The sequence below is a fragment of the Orussus abietinus genome, unplaced genomic scaffold (assembly GCF_000612105.2).
Source record: "Orussus abietinus isolate OABI.00-Male unplaced genomic scaffold, Oabi_2.0 scaffold5, whole genome shotgun sequence".
NCBI lineage: Eukaryota > Metazoa > Arthropoda > Insecta > Hymenoptera > Orussidae > Orussus > Orussus abietinus.
The window spans coordinates 712945-735770 of record NW_019394929.1 but is presented as its reverse complement, the minus strand read 5'-3'; the positions used below and the strand labels follow the sequence as shown (position 1 = coordinate 735770).

The 22826-nt window shown below is 43.8% G+C and overlaps 2 protein-coding genes across 3 annotated transcripts in view; one reads left to right on the top strand and one right to left on the bottom strand.

The window, feature by feature from the left end:
- Nucleotides 1–17794, top strand: part of LOC105701111 — a 39042-nt gene extending 21248 nt beyond the window's left edge. The window contains exons 2-6 of the mRNA XM_012427554.1: nt 12319–12379; nt 14396–14467; nt 16821–16960; nt 17070–17218; nt 17723–17794. Coding sequence (XP_012282977.1) covers nt 12319–12379; nt 14396–14467; nt 16821–16960; nt 17070–17218; nt 17723–17794 — 494 coding nt within the window. The remainder of the gene's footprint in view (nt 1–12318; nt 12380–14395; nt 14468–16820; nt 16961–17069; nt 17219–17722) is intronic.
- A 929-nt stretch (nt 17795–18723) lies between these two features.
- On the bottom strand, nt 18724–22738 carry LOC105701347 (geranylgeranyl pyrophosphate synthase). Of its 2 annotated transcripts, XM_012428022.2 has the most exons (8): nt 22520–22738; nt 21101–21255; nt 20611–20730; nt 20399–20543; nt 20217–20337; nt 20000–20139; nt 19751–19853; nt 18724–19664 (listed from the first exon to the last, which is right to left on the bottom strand). In XM_012428022.2, exons 1-8 carry the CDS (start codon nt 22577–22579, stop codon nt 19402–19404), a joined length of 1107 nt encoding a protein of 368 aa, XP_012283445.1. In that variant the 5' UTR covers nt 22580–22738; the 3' UTR covers nt 18724–19401. The 2 variants fall into 2 exon arrangements, with proteins under 2 accessions (XP_012283445.1, XP_012283446.1); XM_012428023.1 differs by lacking the exon at nt 20611–20730 and having other exon boundaries at nt 22520–22737.
- Nucleotides 22739–22826: the final 88 nt, after the last annotated feature.

Below are 22826 nucleotides of genomic sequence, written 5' to 3'. Positions count from 1 at the left end.
ATGTAATTATTCCAAGTGGTTAGGTCGACAAGTGGAATAAAACTTCCAGCACGACGTAACCGATTAATGAACAATCAATACTGCCGATTTAAAGAGCCGAGGAATTCCTCATTTTCCCCAATTTCAATCATTAAATACTCTACGATGCCCCATCACTGCAGTTTAGTTGCATCGTTGGAGAGTATTTCATTTATGCGAGAAAAATGAAAATCGGGAAACCACTCCTCGTGCAGCCATAATCAATCAACTAATTAATTACCGTGCGTCTGATTAGGAAATACCCAATGCTTCGCTTTGGCACTGATAGTCTCTCGAGATCGATTCACTTCATCCCCCCCTCCCCCCCACGTTGCATTTCCGCCTATCACGTCGATTATTGAACCCTAATGGAAATCAAGAGTCTAAATCCAGATACAGCTAAAATTTCAGACGAGCATGAAAATTACAGAAACAGTAAAATAAATAAGCAAAAAAGTTACTGTCATTGCTTTGAAGATTTTCCGACATTTTCCGGCTAGTTGAATCTTTTTATAAAAATTCCCAATGTGTTAGTCAATTTTCGTATGTAATTTTTTAAACGTTCTTTTTTTTCTTCTTTCTATTGCACTTACTTATACGGCTGCTTTTTGCATTTTTATTTCGCACTTTCCATGCAGTACGTGTAGCCTGGTTGTACGAGGGGAATGAATTCAATGAAAACGGATTATATTAGGTGTCCTTTTTGCGGCGGTCGTTCCCTGGAAATTTGATTCACGAGCCGTCACGTAACTTCCTCTCTCGGCTTCCTTTCGGTGTTTCCGTAAGAGTCCTTAATTGTAATTTACCTACACGCAGCGGAAACTGTCGGCTCTCTCGTTCGTCATTTTACTCGGCAAAGTTCCTTCACGACCGCGTTGGCTTTCTAAAGAAGCAGATCTAATTTTGGGATATCAGAATTTGTTCTTCCAAGTACTGTTTGGTGACTTACGAAATAACGCCAAATAACGAGTCGCACGTCCTGAGGACCTTTTATTTCAGCATTAATATACAACATTGCCATACTTTAAGTCACCGTGACATTACTTGAGACATTTTCTCTGAGTTTCAGCCAGTACACGTTTTCCGAATTTATAGTGGTCTTTTTTAACTATGCAGTTTCGAGTCGCTCCGTTTTTGTTGGGGAGATACTTTTTCGGGGCGTTTCAGCGCCGGACTTCCGAGAGAAGAAAAATCCCGGGAGAGGGGAAATTCTCGAAGAAGAAAAGTCTGGACCGAGTCAAGGAGGCAGAACAGCAGTCGAGAAGACGTCTGTCTGGAAGAAGCTCCTTCCAGCCCCGAGGAGAAGCTCCTTCCTTCGGAGGCCTGATGGACGACCCTCCGTCTCGCGAGGAGCTTTCGCCGGAAACCGATTACTTCGGACGTTAAGCGGCCGGTAACCAGCTTCCATTTCTTATTTGTTCCCCGGTTTTCATGGCCCAGTCAGTTTTCCCTCCCTTCGTCGGGCCTCTACCGCGATTTTCCCGTGACGTTTCTCGTTGGACCACCCGGCACGAATCCAATCGCCTCTCTCGTCCCGACCCGGGGAAACTCCCGCGGAACCCACCAGGGAGGAGAGTACAATCTGGACGAAAATCCCATTTCCGGGGAGACGTCGCGGCGACTTTCCGAGGCGTCGAGGACCCTTCGATTCCGATCCGCCCTCTCGCCACCCCGTGGGGTGCATGCAGATCATCTTGAGAAATCCCTGATTTTCAAAGACGAGCTTTTACTCCGAAATGAGATAGAAGTCCTCGTTGCGGATTTTTGAGAAATTGAGGCAGATACGTAAATGCAGATTTTCAGGAGTACGAGATAATAACTCGATACTATAAGTACTAGGGGATGCACCTGCCAGATTAGATGTTCGTGATATAAGCGATGTACTTTTTAGAATTTCATAATTCTTTAATACAAAAATTTAATACAAAAAAGGAATTCCTAGAGTGTCGAAGACCCATCATGGGTGCATGCAGACCACCTTGGAAAATCCTTGATTTTCAAAGACGAGCTTTTACTCCGAAATGAGATAGAGGCCCTTGTTACGGATGTTTACAAACCTGCGGTGATGTAGCTACTAATTCTCACGTGGCGCACCTACTAAAATAAATGACGTAGCGTGTGAGACACATTTAAGAGAATTTCATAAAATTTACTTAGTATCGTCTCTCTGACAATAGTAGGAACGAAAGTCAGCCTTTTAACGGCAACAAATTGCAGCCGATAAGAGACGCCGTTCCTCCGTAGATTCGATCGGAAAGTGTATGACAGGTTCGAGAAACGAGATCTGGTCGACACTCCGTAAAGATTTTCCACCTTATCTGAAACACGCGTTTCTTCCAGGGATCCCCAAGGATAGAGAACGGGAAAGTTCCATTTTCATGGAATCCGTCGCTCGAATTTCCTCCAACTCCGGCTATAGAGATTTTCCTCGCGTCGTTTAACGCGAAGAAACGAGAGAATTACTTTGGGGAAATTGTCCACCGTGCTTGAAACTACCGACACACCTTTAAGTCCCACCCTGAAAGGGAAACGTAACTTCTACTTTTCCCTGCTGGGAAATTGGATGTACCTAATTTAGAGAGCTGCGTTACCTACGCGATTACGTACCTCGCCCTTAAACTTAAACGGCCGGGTAGTGAACGAAAGTAACGACGTTTTCCCTGAAAAACCCCTACTTTGAGAAATTATTAACCAGCTGGCTAATCCCAGAATTTGGAACGCTTTCAAGAGCATTTAAACTACTGCAAACTGTCTAAACAAATAACCAAAGTAACATAGAAAATTGCACACAAATTTACATGAAAAAGTTGCGCTTAAACGGAACAAGCACGAGCCGTAGAATTTCTTAATTGGAAAGCATGAAAGTTGGATTATTTTCTCTGAGTCTCGAATTTCGAGGATTTATATTAAATCTACCATTTTATTTTATTTAATCTTTTTTTTTCCGTAAGTGAACAGGGAAAAGTTTATTTCAAATTGAAATCAGAGAACGTCTTCAAGCTCGTGGACCAAGAATGCAGCTTCGTTCAATCTGCGTACAAATGACAAAAAAATCTCTTAATTTTTTTAGGCAGGAAAAATGTTTTTCAAGGCGGAAGATCGTAGGGGAGGCTCTAGATAAAGGAGGTATTTCCAGTAAAGGATTACTTGAAAGTGCATATTGCAAGGTCTTATCCCCACGGGACGATCTCCAGGAGGGATGCAAACGTTTACGAGCCCCTCGTTCTCGAGTGGATTAAAACCCCTAAGCCCTGTGCTCATGACAGGACGAGACGACGAACTTTGGAGGATGCACGTGAACGTAATTCACGCGACGAGAATGGATTATGCACGAGAGTTTGTGCACTCGTGATTGCCCGACAATTTCTTGGGAGAAAATCGATGGACGAGGAGTGTACCCGAGGATGATCCATTGCATTAGACCCTCTGTACATTCTTGGTACCCAGGGCGCTTTCTCAGACCGCGAGAATTTTGAAAAAACGCTCAAAATTCCCCAAAACTGAAATCCACGAAATTAAACTAAAATCGCAAATTCGACATGGCGATTTAACCCAGCACTTCGTAATCGTGTGGGCGAGTCTCGGTTTACAAATTCCTTTGTAATGATTTTTTTTCAATATTTTTATACAACGTGAAATTTAACCAGTGTTGGGACCTTCGTTACGCCCTTCATATTCATGTGTTAAAATTTCGCGCAATTCGGTGCACCCAGTTTGGAGGAAAGTTGCATAAACGCTTCAGTCCTCAGCTGCCGCTTTGAAATCCCCTTAAAAGCACCCACGAGTTCTATCATCGTTCTACTATACCGTGTCTAAATGAAACCTCCGATACATGTTTCACTCCACTATAATTTTTTTGTTTAAGTCTCGTAAATGAACCCAGGCAAGCGGATCCGTATCACGTGCGCGTTCGCCGCAAATTGGTGGAACCCCCCGCGAAGTCTCTCGGTGTATCAGCCGCAAGCTCGGAAGCTGGGCGGAAAAGTTCTTGCCGGAACGAGTCGAAAAGGCTTTTGTATGCCGAGGCACCGCCAGAGGAGACTTTTCCTCGGCCGACACGTGTCTTTTCGATCTAGCCTAGAGAAACGGGGGTGGAAAGAGTGTCATCCCTCGGGAAGCCGTCTCATCCATGATAAGCACGGCGATATCGCGGGTGGAGTCGCGAACTCGCGGATTTTCCGCCACACTTAGGACGCCTCGAAACCGGCCCACACTTTCGCCAGTTTCTCAGGTTTTCCTTTTCCTCCCCACTGTGGGAGACACACTTGCTCCGTGTTGAGAGGCTGTGCCAAGAGGAGGCTAATTGAATTGCAGCGCGGCTCAGGGCCGTGGGGCTTTGCGCTAATTGAAACCACGCCGCCAATGAAGGGAACGCTTCTCCTCCGCGTTATCCATCACCCCCTGCCGCGTTATCACCCCTTTCCGTGCCTCTAACTTCCGGTATCTCATGGGGCCTCCTTTGCTCCCTATCCTTTTACCTTCCGACCCATTCACGAGTTCACTGCTCCTTTATTTCAAGTTCCCCTGCGATGCTGATATAAATATGACCCTAGAAATAAAATTGAAAAAAATATAATGCATTAAACGTCCGTCTGTTAGCTGTTATCCCTGGAGTTAATGACATCCCTCGTTCGAGAGTAAATTTAAAACCCAAGATTATATCATTGGAAAAAATTGTGTATATTAATGATTTGTTGGCTGACTCATGGATTTGGGAATGGTCCTTATACGAGGATGAATTTTAAAGCTGGGCGGATATTTTTGAAAAAAAAAGTTGAAGAAACTAGTAGTGACGAAAGATGAGAGATATGAAATTTATTAAGTGTTTGGTGGATGTTATTAGGAGAATTGTTCGGATTTTTCGGATTTAGGGTTGTATTTTAAATGTGGAAGTACATCATTGAAGGATGAAGTCCTTATTGAGCAAACTTTTTTCCCGATGGTGAGACCGTGCGTTTCCCATAGATTTTCCTTGGCTTTCCTTTTCCCCAGTTTTCGAACCTTACCCTCGATTCGTACTCGAAAGTGGGGAAGTTCTTGGCCCCCTTTTTCACCCTTCTTCTCCAAGTCCCGGGAACAAGGAAACGTTCCTAAGGTGGAACAAAACTTCGAGACTTCGAGGATGTGCTTTCCTCGACGGGGAAAGAGGAAACACGAAACAGGGAAAAAGGGACAAAAAACGTGTCCTGATAACCGGTCGCCCCAGATCTCGCGGCACTTTCAAGTCGAGTCCCAATTTTTCGGGAAATCCCCAAAATTGGGTATTCAAAATCCTACGAGGCCTCGCTGGAATTGATATGCACAGAAAAACAAAGACAAACTCCCCTCCTTACTCCCTATAAAATAAAAATGAACACTGACTATGTCGCACTATTTTTTCCTATTCTTTTCATTCTACATTCTGCTGAGGTTCATTGTGATGATCACATTTTTAGTGACATAGTTTTATACAACATTGGTCGATAAAATTATTGAGAATAAGGGCTTCTTCTAAAACGATTTCTTTGCCGGTTTCAGCCTGGTAGGACTCGCTTTTACGTCGCAGGAATACAAGTGGCTCGTTTTATTCCTAGCTAGCTTTGGTAGCAGTCAAGGATATGCTCGAAAGTCAAACACGACGTGCGATTTTATAGTTTGCAACCTTGCAGAAACTTCCTTCGTATACCGTTCGAGGCGGAAACGGGAAGGCTACATTTCGATTGTAACTTTTCCAGTTTCGAAACGGCGCGACTCTCTGCTCTGGATGTTGTCGCCCGTGTCGTTTTCTGTTTGTTATCTCGCAATTTACAGTTTGCATTCGCTCGTCCTTTCCCTCCTTTTCTCGAACTTAGCGGTGATATCTGTCACCCGACCCAGCTGCACTCTTTTACGTCGTAATTTCTTCCGGGAGATATTAACTGCCCTGGTTTTGCCGCAATCCGAGAGAAACCTTGAAAAATAACAATGCCACAATTCTGACAAATCGAATGAACGACCGAGATTGAATTTTCAATTCTTACTCATTTTTGCCCATCAGGTTCCAGGTCATTTCCATTTTTCATATTAAAATGTGTTCGAGATACGACACGAGGCATTATAAACAAAGTGAGATATTAAAAGGTGTATAAAATAAAACCTGAAGTCCCAATACAGGGATTAAATTTCCAGGATGAACAGTCGCTCTTAATATCGGTACAATTAGACTTCTAAAAATATTTCTACCGCTAATTACTCGCCAGCGGCATTGTTCACGCCAGGAGCTGTATTTTCGTATGCGACCTCGAAATAAACAATGGGCAAACCCGATAGGAGAAGTTCAGTTTGTCGAGAAAACAGGCCACGTGGAAAAAGCGATATTCACTCGGTTTGTATCGCAAATAAAAAGGACAACCTTGCATGTCAAAAAGAGAAGGAAAGGGATGAAAAGGAAGAAACAAATACTTCGTCCTCGTTCCCCTGAAATCTCGAGCTCATTCATTTCACGAGCGTCCAGCGGGCATTTTCTTGCCGTATTTTCACCCTGACGAACGCAACGGCCAGAACGCGCAGTTTTGCTCGTTAGCCGGAATTTCGGGTGATTGGAAAGCAGCGCGTTGTGCGGAAGAAATTATGTGCACCCCGCGCGTGCCACCGGTGCGCGACACCGGTATCGGAAACGAGGGAGTTTTAATTAAAACGCTTCGTCTTCGGCTTCGAAAATTTCTGACTAACCTGTCTACTTAATTATCCACAGTCCTTTTCTCCCTGGGACATCTTGGATCCACTTTGAGCCTATAGAGCGATCTCAAAAACCTGAATTAATAAGGCTACCACGCGTTCACCACATCCCTTGTGGTGGATGATCGGAAAGCAATCAATGGGTTGTAATTAAAACGCTTCGTTTCCAGGCTTTGAAAACTCCTAATTGATCTCACTAATTGTTATCTTTTTCCCTTGAAACTATTTTGGATCCACTTTGCCCCGAAAAGAAAAAAAACGATCTTGAATTGTCGAAATATTGGTTACCGGGATTTTACTGGCGTGGATAATTGAGAGGCACTTGATAGGTTGCAATTAAAACGTATCCAAGCTTTGAAAATGCACAAATGATCCGCCTAATTGTCGGCGTTTTTTCCTCAGACTTTATTTATCTACAAACCGAGGATAAATTACTCAAATAATGATCGCTTTTACTGACTGGGGTGGATAATTGAAAAGCAGCCCCTTGGGCGAAGATTAAACGACACTCACTCGATAAACTATTAAGGGATAAATTAGCTGTACCGAAAACGCTTAGTCTATGAATTATAAAAATTCCTGATTTGCCCACGTAATGATCAGTCTTCTCCTGGAGATATCGACATTGTCCTATAATGCAGGTATTAAAAACCGAAATAATGGTATAACGCGTGCACGAACTCGGATGGACGATCGAAAAGCCGCCCCGTGGGCGGAGAAAATGACACGTACTTCGCTTGTTCCACTATTGGGAACCAGACGGACTTTAATTAAAACGCATCGTTTTTTAACCACGACACCAGATCCTGGGATCCGCATCCTGGATCAGTAGGGACACATTGATCCATGTGCAAATCGGGAGGGATGCTATCGGATCGTCATTTTAGAGCTGTTGATCCCTCACCAAGCAGATTTTCGAATTATGTACTTCACGTCCAGTCTAAATGACGACCCCAAAAAATAGTCCAAGTGTTTCGTGTTATCGGGCGATACCACTAGAAGCAAATTTAAATGCATTATCATTTGGAATGAAATCGCTATCGGCACCATTGAACGAATGGCAGTTGCCCTATCATCTCACAATTCCCTAGAGTATGATTTCCCGATTTTCCCGAGGGATTCCATCGATTTTATGTCGGCCCTCATCTGGCCAGTCGACGGATTCAAGGAGGAACAGATCAACCGTGTCACAAGACTGGTTTAATTAACACGTCTGGTTTTAACACCATAGAGATGGGGTGGAGGTGATAATACAGCGAGGAGGGATAATCATCGATGACAAGTGAATAGCTTTCATGAGCGATTATATCAGCGTCTATAGGTGTTAATATTACGAGAAAAGCCTTTTTAAGGAACACTATTCACACCAATGATGTCGTATCATCCAAATTTATAATGAATTTAATATACAAGTTCCACGATTTTTCAAGCTGGTTTAAAGACTCCCCTACAGAGTGTCATAAAATCCGAAACTAGTCCATGAATTTCCAAACATTGCACACTAATTTAAGCTGCCATATCGAATTTCTATTTGATACAAATAACCCGTAAGAAATAAGATAAGCTCTCGACCAGACCAGGAACAGACATTTTGGTATCGATATTTCTACCGGACGCGTTAATATCAGGTGGAAGGTCCCGAGGGGCATTAATCGCATTTACATCCCGGAGGAAACATGTATATCCAATCTGTTCGTAAGAATTCCATTATCATCTCATGAATAATAAAAAGAAAAATACTGGCGGGAGAGCCCCCTTCTTCGTGGCGATTTTATTCGTAAATGAAATCCTTTAGGACCTCGTTAAAATAAAATAAAAATCCGACAACGAGATCTGCCTTCTTTCCATTTTCAGGTCTTTTCCAGCCAGACCTCGGGCTCCAGGAAATTCGCCATTTTCCCGTTGTCGGATGGTAAATCGCGTCCTACATGCGTTACATCCCCGCATTGTCGCGACACCCCCTGGCAGCGCGATATATATATTATTCGAGCAACAAAACCGTGAAACTTTAATAAAACGAGAGATAGCGAGAATCCCGGAATCCTAGCGGCGCGATATGGGCGCAAAACGCGGCCGGGCGATTCGCGTATCACCGCTCCGGATATTTCCTGACGAGGGGGCGAAACTCCCCCGCCGGTCGTTCCCTATGCCCTCCATTGTCCCTCCCCGACAAACTTGACCCTTTGTTTCGACAAGTTTCCAAGGATAACGCGCGCATTATGTCGCAAGTTACGCACCCCGAGCAAGGGGGACGGGCCGGGATGTTATCACAGGGTGGAAACGTGTAATCAGTTAATATAGGTGCTCCCCTATCGGGACCGCCCCATTTGAGGATGCTTCCCCAAATTGCCCGATCGAAGTCCTGCTTGTAATTGTAATAATTACCACCTCCCCCGTGTAAGTACTCCCCCGTGCGGAGGGCTTTAAATCAAGATGGCGTCGCAGTAGAGGACCGTAATTCCTAATTAAATATCAACAAAGCGCTCGTTTTTATTTAATCAAGGTATAGTTTTCCAGGGACTAGATCGAGAATCGGTGATTGTCATAATTGCCGCCCACTGTGAAAATACTCCCTCAATTCTGGGGGTAGTAAAGTGAAACTAAAGATAGCAACATGCGGAGGGATATGACTCCGAATTGAATGTTGAAAAAAGGTGGGTTGTAATTGAATCGAAGTATCTTTTTCCAGGGGTTTCCCCCCCAAATTGCTCGGTCTATTTCTGTAATTGTGGAATTACTGCCCCTTGAATGAATACTTGTTCGGTACTGGGGATTTTTAAATAAGGTTAAATCATAATAGCGAGTTGCGGAGGAACGCAAGTCAAGATTAGAGGTTTATGAAGTGGTCGATATATTTGGGGGGTTGGCTTCGAGAGGGTGACAATATCAAGGGATCAGGTTTGGCATCAAGGGTGTGTAAATTATCGGGGAAATAAATGAATAAGATTTTAGGGGGCGTTTTTTTTTTCTGGCGGTAAATGAATTCCGATCGGAATTCGTGGGCGGAATATCGAATGCCGTTTCTTCTGAAGGACCTTCCGAGGGATGGAAGATCTCTGGTAGTAGGGCACACAATCCTGCGACCTGCGAAGAGGAGTTCAGGTGCTCGACGTGCAACGCAAGCACAACTGTCTCTTGGAAGCCTGGATTTGCAGTTGATGCGGCAATCTGCAGGGCTTGTTGGCGATAAAAGCCAACAATTCCCTCCCCTAAGTGGGACACGATTTCCTTACAAACGGCTTCGTTTGCGAGCCTCGGTGATCTTTCGCCTTGCACCCCGCTTTAGTATCGTCGCGTCGTCTATTTCTGTTACGGCGGAAAGAAATGAAACTTCCGAATCCTCGGGAAATTTCGTAGGAAATTTACGGTATATTGCATTTCCTCTCCGGATGAATTCTTTGAACTACCTACGGTCTAATAAATAAATCCCTCAACAATTTAAATAATTCCTCAATTTTTCACCGCGTCTCAAGGCCTAACCTTGCCTTGGGAAAATTTAGAAATCCTGGAGATTGAATATGAAAAGGCGCTGAAAATCCAATAGCTTGAGAAAGTTTGAATTTTTATCTTCGAAGCAGAATGCCTCTTAAATGTAATTAATCTGAATTAATGTGGTTCGGTTCTACATGGTCTTTCTTGAAGAGTCCTAAAGACACGCATACGAGGGATCCTCGCATAGGACCCTCTTCATAGAAGATCCTCTTGAACTCTAAAGAGGAGCCCAGGTGTTCGAAGTGCGACGTAAGCACAATTGTCCCTTGAAAGCTCGGATTTACAGTGGACGTTGCAAACTGCAGGGGTCGTCGGTGATAAAAGCCAAGAGTCTCATCCCTCGTTGATGTTCGACGATTTCCTTACAAACTGCTGAGTTCGCGACCATCGGCGTTCTTCCGCGTTTCGTTCCTCTTTGCGGTGTTCTGCGCCGAAAATCTACATTTCCTCCTAATGAGAAAAGTCACACATATGTATACTGCACCGTGAAAAAAAAAAACAAAAAAAAAACCAGTAATAAATTCATGATTCATGTACTGGAAGTTTCATTAACATGCGGTGCACCAAATTTATGCTGCATCCGTAGAGGATGCATGTACCTGCGTTTTTATTTCACAAGTTAATTCATCAAACTTCCGATAAGGTATAATATTCACACCTTATTAATTTCCAAAGATTTCGTGACGACTTTTAATCATGACGTAAAATGTTCAATATTAATACAGCTTTGTGCACATCAATTCTATGAAGTTGCCAAACATTTTCCCCTGAAATAATTAATCTGAAATAAAAATCAAAAAATCATAAGGGCAGTTCTTAACGGTTGCATAAAAAAGGGTAAAGGTAAAAACGGACCCCTTGCAAGGGGTTGCCGTTATTTATTCCGCATCGTTCCGCACCGTTTCGACATCGATCGGCCCCCAACGCAATAAGGTTCGCGAGGAATTCCGGAGACAAAGGGAACGCGGAACCCCGGCGATTCCGACATTTCTGAAATTTTCCATGGGACCGCTCGCAAGGGAACCGGAAGGAACTCTTGGCCTCCACGTCCGTCGGAATTCTGCGAGCCAGATCGGCTAATTAATGCGACGACATACCTGACATCCCGGCGCATCCCCGGGATCGTATGTTCCTGGGACGCGGGTAACCGCCTCCATATTTATGTGACGTAACGACATATCCCGGGGAAATCTCTATTAATTTTGGGAGGCCATTTCTTCCCTCCGGCAACGCATCGAAAATGCCGCAAGAAAGAAATATACTCGGACGAACTTTTGCTTTTCAATGACACTCATAATTCCGTAGACAATTATGCGCCATTAAAAAAGATAACACATTTTAATCATTAGGAAAAAACATGGCAAGCATTCAGACTCCATTACCGGGGAATTGCAATTCTTAAGGAGAAGGTCCGATTAACCTATTATCGCATTTATGTCTACTTATGATGGATTGTATTTTCTCCCTCTGTTTTTGTCATTCCTTTGGATAAGTTAATTCTTTACTTAACGGGTAGACAGGGTGTTCAAGCTCGTAACTTTTGGGTATTAAGTTTTAAGGACATTCCTGATTCAGGAGCTGAATCGGGGGCACCTGCAGGATATCCTCCTGGAATGGGTGATTCCTCGGCAGTGACATAAAATGCATTTATCGGGTTATCACCGGCGGTTCATCCTCCCGACAGGGGTCCTATCCTGGCCGGGCATTTAATCCTTGAGAAAGGACTTCCGGACTTCCGGCCGAGACGGCGTTTTCGCGAGGGCCTCGCGGCCAAAGCTCGGAGGAAAATGGGGACTCTGGGAAACCGTTTAACGTGAATGCACTATTTCCATTTCCATTGTGTCGGTTCGAGGGTCCGGATAACTTTTAGCCAGCCCTCTCGAGACGAAGTATCGTCGAAAAGCCCGCGAAAATCTCGCGAAAAGCCGCAAAAAGCCACCCCCTCGCTTGCTAACTGCCCGATAAGTTCCCCGGCAAATTGGACCCCCCAGGGAGCTCGAATTCCCGAAAAGAAGAGAGCGTTATCGCGGACCCGTAATCGGGAATTATTTACCTCGCGAGATTTCCCTATCACTCCCATTGATCGCTGTCGAATTTGATTTTCTGTTGCAGTCGTTTGCGGAGTCGGTGCTGACGTGGCGTACCGCGGACACGTAATGGGTGTTTACGTCACGTGAGGATAATTCAACATGCGTATGACCGTAATTCAATTCACGCACTACATCGAGATACAGATAAAAGAAGCCCTTCCTCGGACACGAGTTCGATGGGCGGGCAAAAGCTCCTCTTCGAGATTATTTTACATTTCATTTCCTGGTTACACTTAGTACACAGCTTTAGAGCCGAATTAATTGGATTTACCTGAATTCTAATCCCGAAATTTGCATAATAAAAATGTACACTAGGTGAATAGAGTCTGCATCGTCGTCGAATACATCGTGATCAAATCTCGAGTCGAACTTCGGATGTTTATTCATTTGAAGTCGTTGAAAGTAATGATAAAATTCCGGGAAATTTTCTCTGTCCATTCTCGGAAGAAAAATATTTGTTTAGGGAGTGGTCCGACCTTCCAGGGTTTGTGTATAATCATTTCGAGCCTGCCGCCTGGCTTTTCGGGAAGTTTACGACGGCGGTGACGTTTAATGCGAGACGCAAGGTGTCGATATCGGTTTTACGGCTCCAACTCGGCTTCTCACCCAAGACGTAGACCGTATAGAGTTCCCCAAGTTCTCTCTCGTTCCCGCATACCATCCTCATGGATGAGGAAACTTGCGGGGAATTATGCCCGCGGTTTCACTATTTTCGCAAGTGCGAAGCCGGCATGTTCGCACGTGCCTGCCTCTAAATTCTAGGGGCCATATTCATGCGCATCCAAAAACATGAACGCATAAATGCGCCCAAGTGTTGGGGCAAACATTTACATGCACCGAGGAATACCGACGAGCGAGGCGGCGGCTTCTCTTCGAATGTTTAACCCGGCCCCGGAATTATTTAAATAAATGGAAAATTATTTACCCCTGAATATTCGATAACCATTTACGACGCCAATTACGGGCCAGGTAACTCTCGGGATAATTCCCTAAATAAAAGATTTATTTTTACCCCGTGCGGTGGGTTACCTCGCCTTCTCGCAAAACGCTCCGCAAATATGGCCGCCACTTTTCGATATTAATTCCGCGGGCTGTCGTCAAACACCGACACAAGCGGCTCCTCCGCTTGTCCACGGGACATCAAATGTAACGACACACCCCCGCATGCGCACCTGTCAAATGTCACGTTTAACCGAGAACATATTCAGAAGGAGAATCCGCAATAATTTCCGCATTTATCCGCAGCCTGTCGTTTCATCCCCGTGAAAAATCCCGCAGAATTCCACGCTCACTTCTGCCTGTACCATTACAACGCACAATTTATCTCTGCACGTGCACCTTCCGCAGAAATTAATTTCTAATTAATGTGTAAAACATTTTCTCCATTTAGCCTAGACTAGAACAAAAATCACTTTTTCTTATTTTTTTTTTTTTTTCTGAGAAATGAAATTTCACGAGCATCGCGTTTTTCCTTAGGATCACCATAATCGCATGTTAATGTTTCAAATGATTCGGTGCACTCAGTTTGGAGAAAAGTTTTATCAATATTTTTACGAACAACCCTTTCGTATCACCTGAATAATTTGATTTTCAGCAGCGAAAGATTGAATGGAAAAATTCGTGCGCCGAAGAGAGGGAAAATAGAGTAATGTTAAATCCCTTAACGGCGAGGGATATAAATTTGTCAGGGTGTTCCGTCAATTAGCAGGGCCCCGTTGACCACACGGGTGGATCGATCGGAACACAATTTCCAATTAGTTAAAACGGACTTTAGCCGGCCCCGACGAAATTGTCCCTTTAATCGGGGAGCTTTTTTTTTTCCGCCGGCGCAATCCGATTGGCCAGAGTCAATTTCCGTCGGCTTGGCAGAGGCCGGCAATTGCGGCGCGACAGAAATTAGCTTCCCTCCAGCATTAAGGCGAGATCGAATTACGAGCAGTCGACTACCCTGGCACTTCTGGGTCTCGGGTTTGCCAGGATTCGCCGAACTCTGCAGGCCGCAGGACGAGGCCAGGAAGAGGAAGAGGGACCTCGACCTTCTCCTTTTCCCCTCTCCTCCTCTCCCCGTCATAACCAGAGTTTCTTCGACTTCTTTTCAGGGCGTCCTCTGCGGTGATTCTCTTCCTGGAGGTAACTTGGGCAGTCACCCTCTTCGTCCAGGTCTGCGTAAGGTACGTCGAAACTTGGCTCCTCTTACCCTCTTATGAACAAAGTGTAATTATCCCCCTCTAAAAAGAATTAATATACCGCACTGAGAAGAAGAATGACTAAAAAGGATTCCTTTTCTTTCAGGGAAATTATTTCTTCGAATGGAGTTAAAGAAATGAGACCTGGTTTCGATTTCTTACTTTGTTATTTTAAGTTCTTCGACGACATTTAAAGAAATAGTTCCCTTGAGAGAGAACATTTTTTTCCTCGGTGCTGCGAATGAATGCGGCAGTTAAACAGAAATCGGTTTCGTAATTAGTTGAAAAGAAATTAATTAAAGTGTAAATAATTCCTCGGTAGGAAATTAATTTCTTAGTGGGAATGCGGTGATTAGTTCTTACTTATGGATGCCTGGGTTCTTACGTTATGTGCGCAGAATGTTGTCATGTGACGACAAGTCGGAGTATGTAGTAACTTGATAAGGGAAACCCGGCACCATTTGCGAAGGTCAGGGCAGGACCCTTCAAACTTTGCCCACGTCCTTATTACTCCAATTTCCTGACACGTGGGAATTACGGGGAAGCCGGGCAATGCCCGAAGGAGCGTCTCCCCTAAAGCTTCCGAAAAGCTCGACACTTGGACGAGAACTCGAAAGTTTAATCGTCGTCCACTTGAACCTTGCTCGATCCCTTCCAAATCGAACTTGCTCCTTTTCGGACGGAAAGGAGAACAAAGGACGACCGGTAAGTGGTCAGACGAAGGACTATCCTGCGACTCCACCATTTCTCGCTCCTCGTTTCCTCGGCCTTTGCTCTTCGCCTCTTCGGCCTTTACTTCAGCTTTTATTTCAGCCTTTACTTCGGCCCGAGGTCCTCGAAACGATCCGACTCTTGCAATGAACATTACCAGGGGACCTGGAACAAATTTAAAACTTCTATTCCTCTTCCTATAAACCAGATTTTCCTCGCCATCCCGAGGCGTCATCCTCTTAAGGGCGAGGAGGTATTCACTCAGGAGATCATGGATTTTAAAGCTCAAAATCCTGTAAAAATCAACTCATCTTCAGGGCGAGGGGCTATTCACTCAGGAAATCATGGATATTTAACGCTCGAACTCATCTGGAAATCGTTAGAAACCACCGAAATTACAATTGTAAAACCGAGCGTCACTTGTTACCGAATCGCATTATTGTCTATCATACAAAATCAACGGCAATCGGTTCTTAAAGAAGGAAATCATTTCCCCTGATTTCCGAGTGAAGAGTCCCTCGCAACATCCTCTTCAAGGTGCGAGGCGATTTTCCAGGGTATCTAAATTTTCAAAAATGCATGGCTCCTCCCTTTCGAGCCATCCTGAAACTTCCTGGTCCTCTCTTTTACAAAGGATGAAACTTTTTACCGAATCGCATTGTTGTCTATCATACAAAATCAACGGCAATCGGTTCTTAAAGAAGGAAATCATTTCCCCTGATTTCCGAGTGAAGAGTCCCTCGCGACATCCTCTTCAAGGTGCGAGGCGATTTTCCAGGGTATCTAAATTTTCAAAAATTCATGGCTCCTCCCTTTCGAGCCATCCTGAAACTTCCTGGTCCTCTCTTTTACAAAGGATGAAACTTTTTACCGAATCGCATTGTTGTCTATCATACAAAATCAACGGCAATCGGTTCTTAAAGAAGGAAATCATTTCCCCTGATTTCCGAGTGAAGAGTCCCTCGCGACATCCTCTTCAAGGTGCGAGGCGATTTTCCAGGGTATCTAAATTTTCAAAAATTCATGGCTCCTCCCTTTCGAGCCATCCTGAAACTTCCTGGTCCTCTCTTTTACAAAGGATGAAACTTTTTACCGAATCGCATTGTTGTCTATCATACAAAATCAACGGCAATCGGTTCTTAAAGAAGGAAATCGTTTTCCCTGATTTCCGAGTGAATAGTCCCTCGCGACATCCTCTTCAAGGTGCGAGGCGAATTTCCAGAGTATCTAAATTTTCAAAAATTCATGGCTCCTCCCTTTCGAGCCATCCTGAAACTTCCTGGTCCTCTCTTTTACAAAGGATGAAACTTTTTACCGAATCGCATTGTTGTCTATCATACAAAATCAACGGCAATCGGTTCTTAAAGAAGAAAATCGTTTTCCCTGATTTCCGAGTGAAGAGTCCCTCGCGACATCCTCTTCAAGGTGCGAGGCGATTTTCCAGGGTATCTAAATTTTCAAAAATTCATGGCTCCCCCCTATCGAGCCATCTTGAAACATTCTGGTCCTCGCTTTTCTACAGGATGAAAAGTTCTCGTTTAATTTCTTTTTAGTCCTTGGTATCGAAACTTGGGGAACGGCTCTTCGGGGCCGCCCAAAAAGCTGCAGTGAGTTGGCTTTGTTTCAGGAACGACGACTCTCTTTGTTGGCGCTGCTGGTCGAGCGTACTTGTCGTAACGAGAGGCTGGCGACGGGCGTTGTTTTATCTGCCCCTGTCATGCATTTTGGCATGGAAATCTCACAGATTGTGGTTATCCTTCGTGGCCGGTAAGAGTTACGCCCGTAAAAAAATCCATACATGCGGCGAACGTGCAGGTGGCTCGTTCGCGACCGTTTCAACGAGCAAGGATGCAGATGTGACTTTTTCTCGTTGCAGCCGGAATGCTGGTGGTTTTGTCCTTGCTGCACATTGGAATTAATGCTCTTGGACGTAGGGGATGTCACCAGCCAGGAGGAGTGGATTCGGTCGTCGACAGTTTATTGAACACGAGGCCGGAAACCTACGACCGCTTCGAAGAGGTCCTGGTAAGAATGATCCTTTTTACGTTAATTCATTCAACGAGTCGATTAAGTAACGGAATAAATTTATTACTCGTTCTTTATGTATCGCCAACTGAATTTGATTTCCCTCTTCACTCTTAGATATATGATTTGCATGACGGACCAAAAAGTCCAACCGCGAAGATATCATCAGCGGTGAAAACGATGAACTGCATATTGAATACTTTAGTAGCTGTTCGTTATCCGGCCGCAAACGTAATCGAGAGCATGCAAGTGAATATTTCAGCGGATCTAAATTTAAATTGCTCAAACCTCTGCGAGTCACCGAATTAATCGTGGCTCGTGAGCATTTGCAAATCATAGATTAATAAACATCATGCAGTATACATTAGGTCGTCCGGAACGTTGTCGCGGTGTTCGCTGCTTAAGATAGTACACGATTCGACGGTACAAAAAGACGGTTTAATTTATAATATTCATGACTTATAAATCGAGGGGTCGCTTTTATAATTAATTTTTCCTCCTCAGGTGACGGAAGTCCTTGATGACGGCGTGTCGGGTCCAGCTGGACGATTGCCTGACAGCGATGGAGAAATTTGACACGAACGTCAGCCCTCCTGGGCCAGTGAGACGGACGAAGACAGCGAAACGGAGCAGAGGACCTGCCAAATCGCGACCGTGTCCTAGTCCTTGGACCTCGGGCAGGATCTTACGTCCTGCATCTACCCGACTCGGTTAATGTACACGGGTCCTTCACAAGATTAGGGTCATACCCGAGCAGCATGACGAGCACCGAGGACGCCAAAGCGTCTTACTCGTGATTTCACGCACGAGTCGATCGATCAGCTGATCGTCCCCTAAGGCGCAGTTTTTTGATAAGTGCGTTTGCCAAGACGGCGCGCATCAAAGGATCCTCGGTAAATCCTGGACAAAGGATCCTGCTCGTCCGAGCAGGCGGACCTTACAAAGTGTCAAGAGTGACCGAGAGATTCGGCTCCGGAAATTCATTTGTATAAATTGAAGCTAATGTGGGGGAGATATTTTGGAAACGATGCCGATGGAAAAAAATTGTACGGGTTTCGGGATCGTACTTAGCGGGTACCCCGCGCAAAAAATGTTCCGCACTTCGCGTCGGTGGACATTTAGATTTCCGCCGATCCCGTGAATTGTCATGAATTATTTCGTACGTTGTAATTAATTATGGATAATATTCGTGGAGGTGTCTCGCGGATTAGGGTGGTCGATGTAAATTGTCGGAAATATTAGTGCACGTTAGATGGAGAGGATGTCCCGAGTAAAGGAACTCCGGATATTTAGGAAGATGTCTACGTTTTTCTATCAGGGAATCTGTGTTAAAGGAGAAATGGCTTAGGAGATTGAACTTGCTGATATAGGGTGTAAGAAAGCAATTCTTAGCCAGTCCTTGGTCGTGCAGAAATCGACTATGAAGAAATATTGTGCCAAACTCGAGAGAAATGATAGTTTTGCCGCAAGAGGAAGGTATCTTATATTATTAACTAAGGAGGCAATTTTATACGTAATGGTGTCTATTAATACTCTTAATTACAGATACATACATATAATACAAGTCACCTATCAAAGTTGTATTACGACAAATAGCTATTAAGTTATCGTACTTTTGTTGTACGCACATTATGGTTAATAATAAAATTACGAGAAAGCCGAATGTCCTGCGGCTCAGCAATAAGCCTATCAAAAGTACCGTTGATATCAGCGATAGCGAGAAACAAAATACATGCCGTAAAAATTATCCAGAATACTCGATCACACCGTCTCATGACAACGTATGAACACCGTTTCGCTGTTTTTTTGCAGTCTTCTCGTAAGATCAAAACGCTAATACAATAATCTGGAATATTAACTCCACCTGACCAATGAAGTACCACGAAGTACAACAGTTTGACACATCGCGTAAGTATGTACGGAAGGTGGAAAACGCTGAACCAATTTGACTCCAATCGATAGAAATTCAAACCTTCACCTATTTTAAGTTCTACCTGCACTCTAAAGTGCGGCAACAACGCTTATGCGAATGTCAATGACAGGACAATTATCACAATAAATACCGTGTCAAATACAGCCTGTTAGACCATAGTTACAGTTTTGAGGATACGAACCGTGCGCAATGCACTATAGTATAATTTAGATATAAGGTCCTTGAGCAAATAATCTAACTAATCGAAGTATTAATCCATTCGTTCATGTCTACACGACGGCAGAGGTCGAGACGAGGGCTGTGTCTCGATATCCTTGGTTTTCTTCCACGCCAGAAGCTCATCCAAGACGTCCATCAATAATGGATTGCCTCCAAGTCTTTCCACCTCGTCTCTCGCCTTTTTATCCAGCTCCTTCAACACTTTCCTGGTGTAGGAAAAGGAGCCGAACTTCTCCAAGAGGTTTACGCAGTACCCCTTCACGTCAACGTCTTTCGTTCGTTGCCTCAGAATGTCTTCGGTTAAAAGCCTCAAGTAAAGGAAAAAGTAGACTTAAAAAATAGAAAATCGAAATAACGTCACATTCACATTCAAAGGATACTCATAATTTGCCTGTCCTCTGGATGGCTCCAAATCGCGTGAATAATAGGAAAGCTGAATTTCCCTTCCGAGAGGTCTTCGCAGTAACTCTTATGCTCCGAGTACTATTATAATGAAAAAATCATGTTAAGGTCGCGGTGCTCTTTTACTCCGGCCAAATGCACTTGAATGTTTGTGCCTTTCGACGGAAAATTCAAGAATTCCGATCAATGACATTTTACGAAACACGTCTAAAACCGAATTACATTACCTCCTGCAAAGAGAGATTGCAGTAGTCGTCCCGAATTTGGAAGTACAGTCCTAAGATTCCTGCCAACTGTGAGAAATCCTCTTTGCAGTCGGAGAACAGTTGCATCAGTCGGACTGCCAGGTTGAATAGTCCACCAGTCTCTGAAGTTATTAATAAGTTAAACATGACATAAGAAAATATGGTAGTTCCGATGAAGGGACAGGAAAAAGAAACTGACTTCTGGTGGTCATTTGCCTGTACTCCGACTCAGATGGGCAGATATAGTTGTCTCTCCAATAGATCTCCATACCCTGCCCTCTGTGAAGCTCCAGCAATTGTTCCGTGTACACTTGAGTCGCCTGTATAAAGGCAGAGACGCGCTCGATACTTCTCGTCACGATTTTCTATAAAAATACCGACCTCCGGATGATTTAGAGATATGACTCTCTCGAGTGAAATAAACAGAACGTAGTTGGCTGCATTAATGGTGCTGGCGACCCCGTAGATCGAATGCGCCACGGGTATTCCTCTTCGAAGTATGGAATTGTCCTGAATATCGTCGACACTGTAGAAAAGTAAGACAAGTTTAGCGGATTGCCCTTGAGTACAAGAGACACGTGAAAATACTATACATAGCCTGCTTGACATTCGGTGGGGCGTCGAACTCGTTAAGAAACTCGACTTTGATAAACTGATTACACGACTGACACCCCGCAATAAAATACGGCATTTTCTCGACCGCCTTCCATTCTCTACAAACATAAGGTAATTTAGAGAAACAAGACTGTGTTTCATCGAAACTAATGACCGCGAACGTCGAAGTAGCTAAATTTAAATTAAATTGAAAAATCCATATTTGTAGTAGTCGTTGCGATAAGCAACCGTGGTCACTATCAAAGAATGGATTGCTATTTTAAATTCCAAACGTGAGCCGTCCGAGTGTCTCTTAATTTCCCGAAGACACCAAATTACTCCAAAACAACACAGTAGAGACTTGTACAAAATTCAAGGACTTGTCAGAGAAGTGTTTTGATTGTAATTCACAGAAATATTCTATCGAGTATCCTTAAAGCGTTTCCTTAAGTTTCGTCGGAATTCAAGAATTGAAAAGTAAATACCCACAGCAAGCTAGAATTGTGGAGCATCTGGGTTATATCGCCGACCGCGTGGAGCTTATCGTCAGGTATTTTTAGCCAATAATTGAAAGCATGTGCCAATTTCGTGCGGATCTGCTTTCCTGGAACCTGCAGGATGTAGGTGAAGGGCTGGAGCAGGATCTGAAATGGCAAAAGCGTTAAATTAAAAAACAATCGTTTACAGCTTACATTTACCGACGCTATGATTCCCCCGAGTTTTTTCTAAGGTCATACAAAACTTAAAAAGCCTCACGCCTATACATCTAAACCCAAGAGGTAATTCAATAACTTACGCAATGTTTATTTATCATATTTCATAAAACATAAAGCGGCAACCACTCGATCGCATAACATGCCGTAGGTCGTAGGCACATTTCCATATTTTATGCATACAGAAAATAATTGATAATACCGGGAAAAAACAAGTGAAATAAAATTAATTTGCCAATTATTTTGGTCGCTCATGTAAAACCTCATTTCGCGGTTATTAATCCCAGTAATCGAAACCGCAAATTCAGAAAAAAAAAAGTCTAGTCCGCAGAAAGGAATTTCATGCGTGAAATTGGTTGCAGTTAAATTGATAAAAAAAAATTGCTTCGTGCACATTAATGTGCAGAGTCGTCAGAAATATTTTCAATGCCAAGTGAAGCCACTCGCGGTTTTCGACGAGCAATTTTTAAAAAGAAATCAAGGAAAAGTAGCGCTCAGCTTATCATACACATAAATGCGTAAATAGCAAACTTGAGAAATGTGAATATAAGTAATAATGTGTATAAGTTGAATCGCCTTTAAATGACGCAATTTTTTTTCACCACGTGGACAATCTCGCCAAATTCTCGAGATGATTAAGTCACGTTCAATTGATAACATACAATAAATTGCCCCGTGCAGGCGAAGCGTTAAAATCTAAAGAAAACTCAACCTCTGATAGAATGATTAAAACTTTTTTTCTCCTCGACCAGCCAGTAATAAGACTCCATTTTTAAAAACCTCAAGCATAGATTATACGAAACTTCTCATAACAGAAAAATCCATTATTGGTAATTAACAGATAAACACATATAGGCGAGATTGGTATCTATTGATTACGCCATTTAATCAGTGTTAATTGTTACAGATCGATATTTCTCGATCTGAAGGACCATCGAGATAAGATCCATCTATCGCTCCGCTTTGACATCGCATGTGCGGTAAATACATACATGTCTGCATACACAGCGAGTCGATCAGCACGAGCCGTTTGACAGGTAGTCAACCTAACCTCCAAAGTGACTAAAACGAGTTGCGATAAGGCTACTCCGTGGACATATCAGGGAGGTAAAAATATATTCGATGAATTTTAACGAATCGGATAAGTTTTGGCGGTTTCTGCAGTCGGTGGTTAAAATATCCTAACCTAACTAACCTCGTCTTGCTCCTTGTCTCCGCTCTTCGAGTAGGGCACGCCGTTCTTCACCGAGTCCATAACTCGTCCTCTGACGGACAACTCGGTACTGTCAGTTAAAATGTACTCAGTGGCAGTGTCATAAGACGACTACCTATAAAACTAGACTATTCGAGGACCTTATATGCAGAAAGTCAAAACCTCCACTCCACACATGCACGACGCGGTCGGCCATCGATCGCGCCATGCGTCGTCTGCCCCGGGAAGTTTCGCGCGGAATCCTGCAGATGGCGCGTCGAGCGAAGGGCGCGCGAATTTGAATTTTCAC

Bases quoted from the DNA above. Each gene is read 5' to 3' on its own strand.
- LOC105701347 (XM_012428022.2), bottom strand. From the start codon at position 22,579: ATGGACTCGGTGAAGAACGGCGTGCCCTACTCGAAGAGCGGAGACAAG. The intron at 21,256-22,519 runs GTTAGTTAGGTT...TTGCCATTTCAG, and splicing joins GAGACAAGGAGCAAGACGAG to ATCCTGCTCCAGCCCTTCAC. The intron at 20,338-20,398 runs GTCGGTATTTTT...GCCTTTATACAG, and splicing joins TATCTCTAAATCATCCGGAG to GCGACTCAAGTGTACACGGA.